Genomic DNA, 18,172 nt, shown 5'->3' with positions numbered 1-18,172 from the left:
TGTAAACTGTTAAATGTTTTTCATACTGATGGGGTTAAAGGGTCCCGGAACTGCATCACTATGAATTCTGCCCAATTCTTTCCATCATGACTTAAAGATTCTGTCACTCCTCTTTGTTATCTATTATGTCTGCCTCAGAGATATTTTACAACTGTTCTCTGAACACAGGGAGGGGTGCAGAGGAGTGCCTGGAGAGAATGGGACGTTCCCAACTACCATTGTATCATTCACTGTATTTTCTGTGAAGAAAAATGCTGTCTAGTTCTAAACTCTATAAATGGTTTCATTGTCACAGAAGCTAGTTTTCGAAAGCACCGGTCTTGGTAATACTCTTTCCTTAAAAAGAACGAAGAGTTTCCATTGACATACAGCCTTCGCTCTGTGCTGTCAATCTTATTTTCTTCCATTCCTCTTCACTCATCATTTGCTTCCCGTCTGTTTCATTACCAGCTACTTCCCTTCAAGCCTCTTCACTGTTGTCCTCGATCTTTCTGAGCCTGGTGTGTCTTTTCCCAACACTATTCTCGCTATGGAAGTCTAACATCCCAGAAGAGGGGACCTATTCCAGCTAGACTAGATTGCTTCCTCATTTTCTCTTCCACATGTCCCTATTTTTCTATCTAACGCATCTTCCATTCTTCCCTTGGTTAAAGGCAGTGGTTTATGTATTTTCCCTCTGTCTGGCAACCTCCTTGAGATACAGGATTATTATCTTTCTAGATCCTACCTATTCTAGGATTTGAGCGTCCAAGAAGGTTCTCTATAATGCTGATTGGGATAAGACTCCAGATACTTGCCAGATCTCTCAAGGAACTCAAGTAGCAAAAGAGAACCTAGGAAAAGCCCTGGGGATTTCCAGGTAAGCGGTTGCTAGGGGGGTGTGTGCATCACTCACATGTAAATGGTGTCGGGTTCCAGGCATCGAATGATGAGAGAGATGGTAGTGAGCTGCTTGTCTGGGACCTGCGATGGCATGGCGCAGGGAGCCTTGGCTCCGGAGATGATGTCATCCACAAAGCTCAGCACAGTTTCTGCCCAGAAAGGAGAGAACAGAGACAGTGATGGTCAAGCAATGAACAGCTCAATAAGATTATTTTTTTAATTCCTACAACAGAAAGAAGACAGAGAGGATGATCTTGTATGACATTTTTTCTTGTGCTAGTACTATGGCTTGAACTTGAACTCAGAACCTCCCTCCCCCCTCTTTCTCTCTCTGTCTCTCTCTGTCTCTCTCTCTGTCTCTGTCTCTGTCTCTCTCCCTCCCCACTCCCTCTCTCTTCTCTCTCTCTCCTGGCATTTTTGCTCAAGTTTCGCATTCTACCACTTGAGTCACACCTCTACTTCCAACTTTTATTTCTGCTTAACTGGAGATAAGAGTCTCAGGGAACTCTCCTGTCTAGGTGGGTTTTGAATCATGATCCTCAGATTTCAACCTCTTGAGTAGCTAGAATTACAGGTCTTAGCCACCAGCGACCAGCACAATTGTGGCTTAGACAGCTCTCTGATTGACAGCCATTTGTCCAGAGTTTGTTGAGAAACAAGAAAGACAAGGCATGCAAACCACATCTGTGAACCATTAAATGTTCTTCACGTGGCCGGAGAACAGCGACTCTGGTCAGCGGCCGCTGCCATCCTTATGCAAACCCGGAGAGGGGCCTCAGTGGCAGCCCTGCACAACTACTCTCCATGGCGGGAGAAAGCTGCCTGTGTCCCCAAGTGCCCAACATGGGCACCCAAGCTGTGTCTCTGAATGCCCTTGCAGATGACACCCTCCCGTTGGGGATTGCATGGCAGGAGTACATCTCAGGGATTGCTGATGTTGACCTCTCTCCGTGGGGAGCCACTGAGATACTAAGGCATAGAATATTGTTCCTGGGGTGGTATTTCCACCCCCTCCCAGGCTTCCCTCTTTTAGCTGGACTTGACAAAAGTGGGGTTTGCTTTAGGACAAGCCGTGGAGCAAGCAGAACTATTTGCACATGCTTTTTGCCTTAAGGGGGTGTTCTTAGTAAAGGAATTTTTTTTTCTTCTGTAATCATAGCAGTTGTTAGCGGACATTGTTTCCTAATTGTGGGCTGGGATAACTAGTGTACTGTATTGTTGTTTCTATGTGAGTGTGCCTCCAGGCATGAAATGGACACTTCTTCCATAAACAAAAAGAAAAGCAAAATCAAAACAAGGCACTGTCAGATGCTCACCAGGCGCAAACTCCTAAATGGACAAGATGGCTGCCGTTTGGAAGAGAAGTTGTTTGTGTCTTCTCTTTTGCTCTTTCTGCTCTGCCCTGCAGTAATGGGGCTCTGCAGCAAAGCCAGGTGGTGACGCCTTTGTTTTTACTGCTTTGGATCAAGACTAGCTCAGGGGAGCCGGGGGGGGGGGGGAGGTGCCCACCTGTCTCCACTTTGGAGTGGTCCATCCTGTCTGTGACTTTCTCTTGGCGGATGAGATAATCCACAATCTGCACCCCAATCGGTGGCTCTGAGTGTTCCCACTCAAGGACCACCAGGGTGCTGCTGGGCTCATACACCGTAGAGAGTCGTAGTCTGAGCAAGACAGGAAAAAGCATGACATGAGGACGCAGCTAGGACCTGCACTGGTCACTGGCCTCCTTGTTGATGGTCACATTGTACATTTTCCTTAATGGATTACTAATTACTCTGAGCTCCTTTCCTATATAGTAAGTTTTCTGCTATCCCATGATCGCAAGAGACCTATGCATCTAAGTGCTCATTACAGATTGTAAATAAACAAATAAGTTGGCAAGTAAAGCTTCATGTATGTTACATGATTAAGGGGACAGGCTTCTTGGGTTAGTTTTTTTGTTTCTTTGTCTATTTTATTTTTTGTCAGTCATGGGGCTTGAACTCAGGACCTAGGCACTGTTCCTGAGCACTTTTGCTCAAGGCTAAGGCTAGCACTCTACCACGTTGAGCCACAGCGCCACTTCCAGTTTTCTGGTGGTTCATTGAAGAAAAGAGTCTCATAGATTTTCCTGCCCAGGCTGGCTTTGCACTGAGATCCTCAGATCTCAGCCTCCTGATTAGCTAGGGTGACGGGCATGAGCCACTAGCACCCAACATCTTTTACTTTAGTGCATTTAAAATCATTTATGGACTCTTGAGAAATACTAAGAGAATATGTGTGTAGTGTCCGTAAAAAGGCCCATTGATGGTAGCATCCAGGAGAATCTCACGTTCATGAGGACAGTGAGTTAAGTCCTGTAATTAATGGCCCCTGCCCTGCCCGCTCCACTGTCCCTTTTGCTAAGGATACAGTGGCTTCTTCCCAGGCCATCTGCAGACTGGGCCTTGGAACAGACTCTGTTTGGATATTACTGGGCAGGAGAAGGTTGGCCTCATGTCCAGTTCTCCTTGGGGTGATGTTCTGTGCCTGCTGCTTGGGTTCTGGTTTTGTTTTTGCCTTTCTCTTGGGTTTCTATGAATATTTGCGTTTCTGCTTTCAATCCCTATCCATCCCCCCTGCCCCAGTTCAGAGCCTTTTCATTCTTTACAAGTGGTCCATTTAGAGCCTGGTTTTGCTTTGCTGTCTCATACTTCTTTGTGCCCTGTAGAGACAAAGTAATCATTACTGACAGCCACTGATGCAGTTTATCCTAATTGTCCGACTGGTTTCAGTTTTCCGCCTTGGTTTGGAGTTTTAATACGTAGCTCTCAGATTGCTCTCTTGATTCCAACTCCCATTTCACCCTAGAGTACTGGATCCAGAGTCTTTTCTAAGCTCCTGCTCGTTCAAGCCTGCCTCTCTTGTAGACATCTCAGCCATGCACCTCCATCCTTAGTACCTCTATTTAATAAGTATCTGTAATGCAAAAACACTCCTACCCTCTACTCAAAGATGCTTCCCGTTGGTCCCCAGAATGACAAAGAACCATTGTTTGGCTGCGTCACACCAAATGACTTGCAATGTTAAGTTTCAATTCAGCAAACATGCATGAAGTAGCTCTTAATTGTAAGGATATATTGGGTGCTAGGACTATAGGAGTTCACAAGCCTATCCTAGGTCCTTTCTTTTATGCAGTTTAGTGAGTAATAGAAATATGCAACTGCACATATGATCAGAACTTCAACAAGAAATCACGGGATGCTGTGGGAGCAAAAGGAAGGAGTTCAACCAGTGGGAAAAACAATAGAAAACATATGCGCTTCTGGTTGTGGCTACCATGAAGGAGTGCATGATTTGCATCTGACATTAAGGTGGCAGAGACCCAGAACAGTGTGGATATTGACAAATTCACTAATTAGAGTCGCATGCAGAATGCTATTCTGAAGTAAAAAATAAAAATAAAATTGGGAAGCTTTGGTAAGAAACTAAGCCTTCTGGGAACTCAAATTCTGTGAAACTATAGACTTAAGACAGCCTCTATTGGGAAATAGAAGTATGTAGAAGCGTTCACACATGGACTTGTGTAAAATTAGAACCTACCTCTGTCTCCAACTACCAATTAAAATGGATGCAATGCAGGTCTGTTCCCGAAGGAACTGATCCACTTTGACAAGAAAAGTGAAGACTTTAACAGGTATTTCCTGTTTGTGAAAACTTTAACCCAGCGTGATCATAAGTGATGACATTTAGTACATTCAGGCTCAAAAATGGAGACCATCTCTAAAATGTTGTGACTAAATAACATTCAGGTCCTTATCTAATAACAGGGCACTTTCTTACCTGGGAGTCAGTTTAATAGCAGCTATTAGACTAGTGGGAGGTTCAAATTCTGATTTTAAGTTATGATCTCAAGTTATGATTTGCAAGGTAGAGTTGTCATCGCTAAAATCGTATGTGTAGAGAAAGAAGACAGGCGACCAGAGAAGACATTGGATTGGCATACAGCGATGCTTTCCTGTGTTTTCCTCTCTCTCACGTTCTTCTTGTTCAGTCTTGGCTCCTTGGTTTCCAGCCACATCTTCGTGAAGCAGGCTGGAGGACAGCCTTTCCTTGCCAATTCCCCTTGACAGTCTGTCTCTGCTTGCTCAGCCCTCCAGTGTTGGCAGCTCTTGCTTTGGGCTTTCTTTGCCTTCCTCATCCCTAAGGTCATGCTCCACCAGCTTGTCCTACCAGCCCTGCTTCATGGACACAATCATTCGCTGGCCTAACTCCCAAAGCAGATGCCACATAAGAGGCAAAGCCAGGTCCCTGCTCCAGGCTCCGGCTTCATCTTGGTCCCTTCTGTTTAATCTTCTCTTGAGATGTTTTTCATCTCAAATTGGGCATCTTTTTCATACTTAATCTTTCTGACCCCTCAGAGGCAGATACACCCCCGCTACTCTCCATAGTTCATACCTGGTCTGTAGCATCCTGGCAGATGGCTTTGATCCTGTCTCCCATTTCTTTGGGGTTAACAAAAATCTTTTGGCTCCTGTGTTATTTCTTCTTAGACTTCCCTCTTTCTCTCTGCTCAATGGCTATCTACAGACTCACCCCAAGACACTTCCCAGGAAAGTCCAAATGGGCCCGCCTTCTTCTCAAATGCACATCCTACCATGCTTCCTTTCTCAGTGTGACCTATTCCTGTTGCAAACTGTGCAGGTCATCAGCCATCAGTCCATTCTCAGCTTATCCTTCTTCATGGTCCATGGTCCCCATGGTCCACCAGGGGCCTAGCCCTTTTGGTTCTATGTTACATCATTTCTCAGTTTCATTCTACCCGTGTTACAAGGGCTGCAAATCTGATCTGGCAGCCATGGCCTTGCTTCTAGCTTTACCCACTTAGGAAAAAAAAAAAACCATATTCAATCCATTTGAACCCATTTGCTTTTCTATTAAATAGGGGAATGGCAGTACCTACTGGCTCCAAACAATGTCTGGTATCCAGGAAGTAATTGAAAAGCAGCAGTGTTTTTGGTTCTGTTAAATTCTCACTAAGTATTTCTAACATCCACCCTTGCAACCACTCCACTACCCCATTACCTTTCTAATCATGTTCTCCTTTTCCTCTTTTAAAAAAGAAACTCCATTGATATCCCTCCTCACCATGAATATCTAACAGTTCCCCAAATCCAGAATGAGCCAATCATTCTCCTTCACCTTTCCTTCAACTATCTATAAGGTCTGTCACACTGTTTCTCTGTCTATTAAAAAATGTGTATGCCTCTCTCTGCATAGATTAGAAGGGCTCCAAAGGCAGGTACTATGCCCTGTTCTTCTTTCTGACCTAGCCTTGTAAACAGTAGACACTCCATAGTGTTTTTTCCGGGCGGGTGTGAGTCAGACACACATGAGGAAAAGGGATCATACACAGGCTGTGGCAGAGGCGCACAGGTAGGGAGTCCGTCGGCTCCAAAGGCAGTGGAGTCACAGCGACACCAGTCCTCGATGACATCTCCAGTCCCCGAGCACCACAGAGAGCTCATGGTGGCCTCCTGTAAGAGCTGCATAAAAGAGCAAACAACGGGTGAGGATCAAGAATCCACGGCTGGTTCAATCCTCCATGACTTTCACACAGAAGGTTCTACGACCACTTCAATGACGTTGATTTTTGTTTTGTTTTTCTAAAATTCTTAACCTAAAGGATGGTTTCTGGGGAGCCTGAGTCTGATCGAACCTCTGAGGCGTCCCTTTCCCTTTGGCATAGCAGTTTACCATTGAGGTTAGGAGCGGTCACTTTGGAAGCACATCATGGGCTGTCCTCCATCTCCCCTGAATTATACTGCATCACCCCACACTGTGGAGGTAAGACAGTAAATCAGATCTCCGGATGTTCTGCCTTTGCTACTCTTCTTTCAGTACCTAGGTACTTTGCCCTTCCTCAAATTTTGTGTGCATCCTTATCTACTCTCTCCATCCAGCCTTAGTTTCCCTGTGATGTACTTTATAACCTACTTGCAGTATTTGCAGAGCTCCACCTTGGGCTGTGATTAGGCTGATGTGCTGATCAAGGGCATGATCAAGAAAGAGTCCTGCGGCACCAAGGCTCCGGGCTCTGCTCTGGGTGAGAATCTGAGCATGTCAATCACTGCCAAACTGAATTTTCTCAAGGATTAAGGTAGGATAAAATTAGTACTTTCCTAATAGGGGTATGTGACAATTAAATGAAATAATCTATGCCATGTGAAATAATCTGTGCACCACAGCACGTACACATTAGTCATTGATACATTTTAGCAATTATTATTGTCATGGAATGTCAGGATGGAGTCTTCTATAGAACCTTGTGAAAGTGACAAAGTCTGGCACACTCAAGGTGTGATTTGATTTCATAGGGAATGCTCACTCTTCACAAATAAAGGGTAAAGTTAAACAGTTGAGGGAAGAGAGCTGTGATGGTAGCAATTCCTAGGTGACACAGCAGAGTCTGATAGGGTACCCTGGGCCCTGGCTTCCTTCACCCAGGCAGAGTGACCACTGCGGAGCCCACCACGCTCAGAGCTCATTCTTGTCACTCAACGTCTGCAGCCTCGGGTTTCCCTCAAGATTTCCTTCTCCATTTCATCATCATCACACCCACACCAAAGTGGTAAATCAGAGAAATGAAACTTCACTGTTCTGGAAAAGGTCATACCAAAAAATTCAAAAAGAATAGGAGAAGAGAGGAGAAAGGAAGAAAAGGGAGGGGAGAGGAGAAGAAGAAGAGAAAAAATGGATTCGTGGAGGTAAGTGGGCAACAAAGAAAAGCAGGGAAGGAAAGATACAGCTCTGCAGAAATCCAAATATCTGAACCTAAGGGCAATGTCCTCTTCAGAACTTCTGTGTTACCTGAGATGAAAATATTTGGAATTAGAGTCCTTACCAAATACCCTCTCCAGATTTGAAACCTCTAGGAGGCAGGCCTCCATCCTTGGTTATAGCTATGATTTGTGTAGATTTGTATAATTTATAAGGGCTTTTGGAGGTTGATGCTTGGGTAAATGATACACTCGTGATATATAATGGAGGATTCTGAGAGTCAGAGGCATTGGTTGACTTGCTCAGCCTCCCAGGACCGCCAAGGAAATAGTCCTGGGGCTTGAGTTCACCATGAATCACTGGGCATTGCAGGCTCTTCCTCTCAAGTGTTTTTAATTACTGTACACCTCAGTGAGGTGCTCACTTTATTCCCTGTCTGGCAGACTCAACCAGATCCAAGTAAAGAGATATTTTGCTTAAAAACATTGAAAAACAGATAGTGTTTTTTTTCCCCCCAGACAGACCAAAACCCAAAGCACCCACAGCCTAGGAGAGTCCAATCAAGAATTATTTGCAAAGCACTTTCAAGAGGCCACTTCCTGTAGTAAGCATGATGATTGTGATTGTGATTACATTTTTGTTTTAGTCGGTTGTGGGTCTTGAACTCTGGGCCTGGGCACTGTCCCTCAGCTCTTCAGCTCAAGGCTAGCGCTCTATCATTTGAGCCACAGCGCCACTTCCGGTTTTCTGGAGGTTCACTGGAGATAAGAATCTCACTGAGCTTTTCCTGCCTGGGCTGTCTTTGAACTGTGATGCTCAGATCTCAGCCTCCGGAACAGCTAGGATTACAGATGTGAACCACCGGCACCTGGTTTTGCCATACATTATGTGACCAAAGACATATGTATATCTGAGTACTGGATTCATGCTAAGGGCTCCAAAAGGAAAGGTGGAGTATTAGAGATTCACATGGCCACAAGAGCAGAAAGAAAGGGTGAGTAATCTCCTCAGGGGAGCAGAAAGGCTCTGAGGGAAAGACATCATTCAGCCACAAAGAAGAATAAGATCCTGTCCTTTGCAAGAAATAGAGCATCGTATTAACTGAGAGAGAATGAGGGAAGGAATGACACTATTCAAAGGAAAATGCACTCGTTACTTGACTTATGTAACTGTAACCACTCTGTACATCACCTTTACAATAAAATTCAGAAAATAAAAAAGGACATGATATTAATGGAAAAAAGCTGCTCGTAGAAAGACAAGTAGTGTTGTATATTTTCTCTCAAATGAAGAACAACCCTTTCTCCTGACAAAAATGAAAGCAGAAAAGAGATTACCATGGAAGAAGAAAGGAAAGAAAAAGGTGTGGATGAGAGGGTAAAAGGTTGAATAGATAGAGTTGAGGCATAGATGCACATATAGGACATCAGAATGAAATCTATTCACTTGCATAATTAATACACAGTAGCAATAGCAATTTTAAAAAGCTTTCTGGAGCCAGGTGCCAGTGGCTCATGCCTAGCTTCTCAGGAAGCTGAGATCTAAAGATCACGGTTTGAAGCCAGCCTGGGAAAGAAAAGGGCCATGAACCTCTTATCTCCAATTAATCACTCAAAAAACAGAAGTGGCCCTGTGGCTCAAGTGATAAGAGTGCTAGACTTGGGCACAAAGAGGCTCCAACACAGCGCCCAGGCCCTGAGTTCAAGCCCTACAACCAACAGAAGAAAAAAAAAAAAAAGCTCTTTAGTCAAAAAGTTGGAGAAATGAGATGCATAGAAATTTCAATGGGTCTGAGTACAGTGAGGTATATTTATAATCCCAGCCACGTGGGAAGTGGACATAGAAGACTCACAGTGGGATTAAGTTAGTGAAACCATGTCTCAAAAATGAAACCAGTCAAACTGGGACATATCGTTATTTCAAGTTAGGTAGGAAGCATGGGAGAGGTTGCCTGCGATCAGAAAGTTAGCACCAAGAAAAGCATGTGATCCTGTCTGAAAAGTAACTCAACCAGAAAAGGCTGGGGACATGGTTCAAGTGGTAGAGCAAGTAATAGCCCTGAGTTTAGTCACCAGTACCATTGCACAACAACGACAAAAATAATAAAGAAAGAAGGAAAAAAAGAAAAGACAAAAGACAAAAAGAAAAGAGAAAGGTCAACATTGAGAAGACTTGGCTGGGCGCTGGTGGCTCACGCCTATAATCCTAGCAACTCAGGAGGCTGAGGTCTGAGGTTGCAGTTTGAAGCCAGTCAGGGCAGGAAAGTCCATGGGACTCTTACCTCCAATAAACTCCCCAAAATAAGACAGAAGTAGAGTTGGGGCTCAAGTGGTAGAGCGCCAGCCTTGAGCATAAAGAGCAGAGGGAACAGCACTCAAGCTCTGAGTTCAATCCTCAGGGCCTGATAAATAAATAAATAAACAAATAGACTTAGACCTGAATGACAGGTCAGTCTGCTTGTAAAGGAAGGAAAACAGGTAAGAGATTACAGAGGGCTTTGCGGACCAACCGAAGGAGGGGCTCACATTTCAAGAGCAATTGAAGAGAGCGCCAAAGAGAATGTGTTAAAGCTCTATTTGCTGCTCTTGCTTTTTGAGGAGATAGACATTTAAAATGACGGGGAAATTCTACAAAGCACTTCTTGTCTCCAGCTTGGACAAGTGAATGGAAGGCAGACACATTCCTTGAGGTAGAAATGCAACATCCACCTAAAGGTTTGGGGTTAGGAGGAAGTGTACTCAAGGTTTGTGGAGTTGGTTATGGGGTTTGGCCTGGTCATTTCTTTACCACAATCACGGCCTCAGAAATGATCTCATCCAACAGAGGTAGGACAAAGAGAACACGGGAGGATAGAAAATAATCTCAAAGATAAACATATGGGAGAGACCGATTAAAAACAGCCAGTAGCATCAGTGCCACAACTCAGTTCTCACTCCCCTCTCCTCAGTTTCTCCATGCTTTGGGAGAAGGGGTAAAATCAGAATGGAAAAGCTGTCTAGCAGAGGGATAGCAAAGGAAAAATACAGCAAAGAAACCAAGGACAGAAACATGGGATGCTGACTGAACTCTAGCCGGGGCCGTCTTACCTGTGCTTGGAAATTGAAAGGTTAAGAAGAAGGCCAGAAGGAAACCTTCACTCTGTCATCTTGAACCCACCCCAGCCCACCCCAGAAGACTGGCATAGGGCAAAAGAGCAGGCCTGAGGTCCCCCACAAACAGCAGGAACACCTCTTCCCTCACTAAGCTCTATCCTGTCTTACAGTTTTACACACCGGATGCCTAGCAAGGTTTGAGTGAACTATGTGAACCCACTGTCCTAAGGTGAGTGGCGCAGACAATCTTGGGTTAGGAGTTCCAGAAGCCTTGGGGAAGACCAGGAGTAAAGTGGACAAGGCTGGGGCTGGCATTGCGTTCACCACTGTAACTCGGGGTCTCCACAGCCACCCAAGCCCTCCTGTTTTGCTACCTTGATGGTGGCTTTACTCCTGCTCTTCCTCCTGTGATGATCAAATTCAGGAGAAATGTGTACGTCTTGGAAGCAAATATTCTTTTTGCTCCTGTAACTGTGTGTATGTATATGTCTGTGGATGTATACACACACACACACACACACACACACACACACACACACACACAGAGCAAAATCCCTCCTGTGGGTTGGAACAACACCTCTGAAACAAACTGTGACACACCAGTTGTCTCTTCAAAGAGAAAAGAGAAAGCAATTATCACCCCACCTGGAGGGGCTCACTCCTCGGGTAAGCTGTCTTGTCCCCAAACTGCTTTGCTTATGGTCTCAGAAGCCCAATACTTGGAGCTTTGTTAATTACCTGTAATAGCCACAATCCTTGTTCTGGTGTGGGGTGACTTCCTCTAATCTGTGTGTCCTTGAGGAGGTCAGAGAGCTAGGAAATGGGCTGTGCCCGCCTCTGCCTCCTGGAACCCCTTGTCCCCTCTAGATCCGTTCTGTTTCTCCTGTTTCTGTGTGGCTAGGAGAGGCAGAGACCAAGGACGCACGGATGGAGAAGAGTCAAGGCCTCAGGCTGCCTGAGCAAACGCAGATCTGCATGCAGGTGCTGTTTGGTTCTTAGGCCCAATGAAAGCAAACCTTCTAGAAGCTAAGGATGCCCGCAAGTTCCTCTGGGAATTATGACCTGTAGGCTCCTGGGGCACACAAGGATCTCAATGAGAGTCGCTCCCGCGCTAGCACAGATAGAACCTTGAGGGGAGGTGGCCGACTCCATGTGAACAAGGGGTGAGACCGAGTTGAGCTGCCTCTCCCAGCCCCTTAGGAGGGTTCCATGGTGACATCAGATTGCAAGGACTGCGCTTCCCTCTCTACCCCCTCGCCATGCTCAAAGATGCCACCAGCCCTTAGCTAGGACTCCAACACCAGATTACTCCAGATGCATTCATTGGACTTAATTTGCAAGTATGTAAGTCTAAGCAAACCAGATGCCTGGATGAGGCCACCTAACGCTCCTCGGCCTCTTTGAAAGCCTTGTTGGTGATGTCTTCCCACCGCCCCCAGTCCCCAGCCTCTCACCCTCTGTGTCTGGTTGTTGGTCACCAGTTCGTAGACAGGGGCAGCTCGGGTCACCTCCAGCAGGACCGGCTCGGCGGGTGTGTCCGGGCTGGATGTCACGTGACACAGGGGACAGGAGGAAGGGCAGCGGCCCTGGCTGTGGCACTCCATCCGGACCCCGGCTGCCATGCGCTTGGTGCCAGAGTCGGACAGGCTGGCGATGTATTCTGGGAATGTCAGTACCTTGGGGTCTCTCTCCCGCTCCTCCGATTCATCCGACGGGGAGTTACCTGTCAAACATTTGCACAAGGAAGAGCAAGAGTCAGGGAGGCCAGGGGAACGAGGGACAGTCGCAGGCCTCGGGGCCTGGGGTCTGGCTTCTGAGAGGTTAACAAGTATGGCTTAGAAGGGGTGCGATGTGCTTCCCTCACCCCACTCGATGTGGGGGCCCACATTGTCCCAGTGAGGCAGAGAGAGAGAGAGAGAGAGAGAGAGAGAGAGAGAGAGAGAGAGAGAGAGAAGAGAGAGAGAGAGAGCATGCTGGGAAATGGCCAGGCCCCATGTGAGACTCTCATATCTGAGATTCTCAGAATCAGGAGTTCCACCGGTTATGTCCATGGGATCTGTGTGAACACCTGTCACCAAGCATACACACCGTACCCCCCACCACAATTCTGGGACTCTGAGGTTTTCTAAATAAACTACAGACTGCCCAGCACCTCTGTGGGGCATTGGGAAATGATAGGCTCCAAAGGCACACAGCTCAGAGGCTGACACACAGCCCGGAACTATCATCACAACTATCACTGGCATGCACCAACTATGAAGTGGGATGGATTTGAGCTCTCCGTTAGCCATTGCAAGCAGAGAATTCTGACCTTACACCCGCATAATAGACAAGGAGAATAAGGCCCGTTGACTGAGAGACACTCATCTAGTATGTTCTGGGATCTGAATCAACTTCTTTGTTCAGATTTCTGTCTTGAGGTCATAGAAGAAAAGAGGACATTTCCACTTTATATGCGTACATTAGGAATGGGGAAGAAGTCTGACTTTTCAATAAAAAGATCTGTACTCTTGTTTGAAGAGAAAAAGATAGCTAGAGAATGTAATAGTCTACTTTGGGGTGATAGAAATAGCAACTAAAGGAAACTAGGGTTGCTCCCACATAAAGAAAACTGTTCATCATGTCTCTTCCCTTTCTCTTGGTTCTCCATTTGACTAGTCAACGCTAGTGTTGGAGCCTGGGGGAGAAAAGCATTGGGTTCCTGAAGAGATTTCTGACTCATTTGGGCCCGGTGGCTGTCCCAGGCAGGAAATGATTTCAGAGATACTGCTGTGCCCTGGCAACCACAGAGCATGCACGGCGCATTCGTTCCGGTCTCCAAGACTCAACAAGAATGTGGGACTTGATGAGCCAGATCTCTGGGTGAACTGGCTGGAAGGCCTTGCGAAGTGGTTCCAGTGAGTGAGTATGACCCACAACTCGTGGACATTTTAGAAGAGCTCTCTCCCCGTGGGGTCCCGGGAGCTCCTGTGCATCATCCCTCCCCCTGGTTTGGCGGGTAATTCGAGCCCATTTGGGAAAATCATGAGGCATGACCACCCTGGCCTTGTCCAACCCCCAGCTCTGGACAGCAAACTCCTCCCAGGCATGAAGACAAAGGACTCACTCCTTGACTGTAAGTGTGAGGTATAATGTATTTAACATGTGGCTTTCATTTAGTAATAGACAGAATTGAGCTCCAGTTCTTTCTGGCTTGTAAAGGGATTGCATAACCACGCTGACCAAATTGAGAAAGGTGGCATTGGACAGGTATCCTGAGAGCTCAGAGCAACTCACCAACCCCTAGGTCAGTTTCCTCACTGGTAGGATTTTACCACACGCAGGCTTCTGTACCCCAGTCATCCCCATAGCAGACAGTGTTTGTAAAGGGTCCCCAGTTCTTGGCAGGACTCTCTTCAGACTGCTTTATAGACTGGACTGGAATACACAAGGGTACAGTGAGGTCCGTTGGCCCTCGGTCTCAACTCTGGGCAAAACCCATTCACTGAAAGAGTTAATGAATTCCCTTTTTCAAAAGTTAGGAAAATACAATATTTCATGTTCAAAACAGGATTTTTGAAATTCTGCCAGGGAGCCTGGCTAGGAGGTTAAGGGGTTCTAGATAAGCTATTTGCACCTTAAAAGATTTTTTTCCTTACCCAGCGCCCTTTGTTACTAATCCTTTCAACAGAAGCTGAAGAAGTTCCACAAACTCATCACTAGATGGTGGTATTGAACCAGAAAATGAGTGTTTTGGTTTTTGTTGTTGTGTTTGGTTTTTGTTGTTTTCTTCTGAATTCATTTTGGGAAATTCTGGGAAATAAACTTAGAGAATAACCAGCACACCCTACTTCAACCATGTTCATGCAGGTGTAATTTTTTTTCTCAATCAGATAACAAAGACAAAGAGTGAAACAATTGAAAACCAGCTATCCTAGGGAGAAAAAAATCCAATGAAAGATGTAAGATAGTGACAAGATAATTAAGGAAACACAAAACCGAGGGAAGAAAACACAAAACTTCCTCAATTTTACCTAACACAGAAGAGGAAAGTTTTACCTAATCAAGAGGAAGAATGCCGCAAACTTCTTTGACTAAAGTACCCAGGAGCCTTTCCTAGCCACTGCCTGGCATGCTCCATCCTGAAAGAGAACTGTCGTCACTAGGGGGCGCTGTATCCACAAACACAGAGGGTTATGGAGGGTTCCCACCTCCTCCCTTACTCCCCAGCTCTCCATCATGAAGGCTTATAATTGCTGTAAACATGAGGGGTTGTTCCCCTTGCTGCTGTCGTCAGGATATCCCAATTAAAATCAAGATGCAAACATTCTTTGTCAATGCCCTTTAGCCTCAGATGTTTGGCAAGACTGGACAGTAGAGACAAGGGGGAAGGAGGACAAGTCCTGGGGGGTGGGTGGGTAAAGCCACCAAATTCTACTTCTAGCTCAGAATGCTATTTTCTGTCACCTGAAGATAGGCAACTGCCAAGGTCCCTGCAGAAGGCCAAGACCCACGATCCATTCAGTCTCTGGTTACCTCAAATGGCATCTACCAGAGAGCTGGCTTTGCCCAGAACTGATGAGCAGTGATCTCCCCAAAGCTATCCGTTCATGTTTCCGTGAAGAATAGAAATGTGTGTGGGAGAGAGATTTCTCTAAGAGAAAATGCATTTTCCATGTGAAGTTAAGGATACTTTGGGGAAATACTCCTTTAAATGATGGCGTTTAGTGGCGAAAGCCCAGATAAATCTCCTTAGCCCAAAGAGAAGGCCTACAACCATCCCAGCTGTGTCAAATGAAAGAGCAGCTCAGGTCCTGAAAACTTCAGGAGCGTGTGATCCCTGACACTTGTTTTCAGCTCCTCCTCTGTTGGAACGGGTGGTAGAGAGGTTTATGGGCAGACAATTGCAGAGAGGGATGACCATCTATTTGCTCGTAGTTCAAGGGTTCACTGTCCACCCCTTGGGGGAACTCCACTACAAGTTCTTGGGTACTTTCCCTTCTTCTACCCTCCCTCCACAGTCTGGGTAGAAATGCTCTAGGAATTTATATGCTGTCTCTTAGCAAACCAAACACTCTGTTTCTATGTCTCTGGCCATCAGAAATAAGCTACAGTTATACAGTTATACTCAAAAGAGTATAAAGCCAGCAAAGATGCCCTCTGATGAAGAATAACCAGTGTGATCCCCTCCTTCTCCCATCCCTGTTTACCGAATCGAGTCCATTGCTCTCTGGAGAGGCTCTTGTATCTGGCTGTGACAAAAAGTTGTCTTATACGTAGAGGAGTATTCAACCTGGAATGTAGTTAACAACTCTAAAACTGCAAGGCATTTTGCAAATACAGTTTGCTATAAATAAATGCCATTTGCTTTAGGCTAAATTTGTATCCTACAGCACCCAAGTGGATGAATTTCCCCCAATAGAATATTGTGGTGTGAGAATATTGGCATCCCTTCCTGCTCCAGATCTCCATGGAGCCCATGGCTTGTGGCATGTACAGACTGACCCACCTCCACTCCCGGACACACAGGATGATGAAAGTGAGCAACCCATTCCCATGCAGGACCTGCTCTGCAGGTGGGAACGGACAGGTCACCAGGGTGAATTAGTTGCTATGAAGTAAATTGGTACAATTCCTGTAGGATTCGAGGTCTGCTTAAGAATCTCTCTCCTGAGTTGGTGCCCAAGGCAATGAGATGCTAATGACATCACAGCTAGAGCGACAGTGGCAGTTCATTAGGCAGCAAAGAATCAAATGCAAACTAATCAGATGGCAGCTTTGGGGAATAGCGTGGGTCACAGAGGAAAGAGGGCTGATGTGGGCAGATGAAGCCCAGCTCAGCAAAGTGTACCCACATCCTGCAGGCCAGGGCCTACCCCAACCTTCACCCCCATCTACTGTTGCAGGCAGATGACCTGGCTGAGTGATTGGAGTGTGCATCTCCTTCCAGCTGCAGAGGATACAGTTAGTCTCTCGCAATGATTAATACTATGTTTGGACAGAAAGGTTGAGGTCACCGTGAACTTAAACTGTGTGCCACTTCCATGGTGACACGCATTCTGAGACCCAAACCAAACACAATGTGATGATTAATAATTAGAGAAAAGGACACAGAGCACAGACTGGCCACTTCTTTTTATGCTTTGATAATACGTAAGTGCTACATGGTCAGGGATAGTGTCATTTTCACATTGAAATGTCTTTTCTTAGCTTTAATGTGTATACTTTAGTCTGCCTAGCTATCTGTCTATCTATCTATCTATCTATCTATCTATCTATCTATCTATCTATCTATCTATCTATCTATCTATCTATCTATTTATCTATCTATCTATCTCATCTGGTTATCTGTCATCTATCACCTCTATCTACATACATCTATTTGTCTATATTTATCTATCTATTATCTATCATATATCTCTATGAATAAACAACTATTTACATGTATATCTACATGTCATATATATCTATATATCTGTCTATCCTCTATATCATATCTACTTACATCTACTTGTATACATATATATATATATATATCATCTATATCTATCTATATACCTATCTACCTATATCCATGGATATTCTGATAAGTTCTAGTCATAGACTTAAATTCTTTCTTTCTTTCTTTTTTTTTTTTTGTCGGTTGTGAGGCTTGAATTCTGGGCTTGGGCACTATCCCTTAGCTCTTCAGCTCAAGGTGAGCACTCTACCGCTTGAGCCACAGCACCACTTCTGGTTTTATTGGAGATAAGAGTCTCATGGACTTTCCTGCCCAGGCTGGCTTTGAACCATGATCCTCAGATCTCAGCCTCCTGAGTAGCTAGGATGACAGGCATGAGCCACAGGCGCCCAGCTTAAATTCTATTTAAAAAAAAAAATCTCAAGCACAGAAACTAAAACTGAAGTAGTTGTAAACTGTTCTCTAGTCTTTTACTAAAGCTTCAACCCACCAAGTAGTACAAAGCATTATTGAGGTGACAGTGGACTTTCTCTAGCCAGGGTCTCTATACAATTAACAGATTATAACTCTTCTGCTTGGACATACACTTATATGGATGGCAGAACCTCAGATCCAACACATTCCAACATCAGTCATTATCTCCTCATTCTGCTTGGCAGCCTTTTCCTCCTCTTCTAGGTACCAGCTCAGGGAAAGCGACAGCTGACTTCCCAGGTGCTCAAGTCAGAAAGCCTGGCTGGTTTCACTGCTCACAGCCCCCAGCCCATTAATCAGCTAATGCTAAATTTACTTTCCACCTCCCCAAACCGTGCACTTATCTCCATCCTCTCCACCCCACGAGAGAAGTGGTACTTTAGAAACTCCTAATCACACTGATTAGGTTTGATTTCTGCCTTCAGCACTTGTTAGTTGTGTGATTCGGGGTTCAGTTCTCAGCTTCCCTGTGTCTGGGCTTCCTCATAGGAAAAATAAAGATAACTGGGCTAATTCCAATCAGGTTAGAATCCACAAAGACAGATGG

General features: G+C 45.3%; 1 protein-coding gene across 2 annotated transcripts in view; it reads right to left on the bottom strand.

The window, feature by feature from the left end:
- The window catches only part of Astn1 (astrotactin 1), a 297,563-nt gene that overhangs the window by 17,059 nt on the left and 262,332 nt on the right, over window positions 1-18,172 (bottom strand). For both annotated transcript variants that reach the window (XM_042674444.1, XM_042674445.1), the window contains exons 17-20: window positions 12,167-12,435; window positions 6,253-6,386; window positions 2,392-2,543; window positions 896-1,031 (exon numbers count right to left, since the gene is read on the bottom strand). In XM_042674444.1, the coding sequence (XP_042530378.1) occupies window positions 896-1,031; window positions 2,392-2,543; window positions 6,253-6,386; window positions 12,167-12,435 (691 nt within the window). The remainder of the gene's footprint in view (window positions 1-895; window positions 1,032-2,391; window positions 2,544-6,252; window positions 6,387-12,166; window positions 12,436-18,172) is intronic.

The sequence above is a fragment of the Dipodomys spectabilis genome, unplaced genomic scaffold (genome assembly GCF_019054845.1).
Source record: "Dipodomys spectabilis isolate Male_0828 unplaced genomic scaffold, ASM1905484v1 ptg000019l, whole genome shotgun sequence".
Taxonomy (NCBI): Eukaryota; Metazoa; Chordata; class Mammalia; order Rodentia; family Heteromyidae; genus Dipodomys; species Dipodomys spectabilis.
The sequence above is the reverse complement of the archived record's forward strand: the minus strand, read 5'-3'. Positions and strand labels throughout refer to the sequence as shown.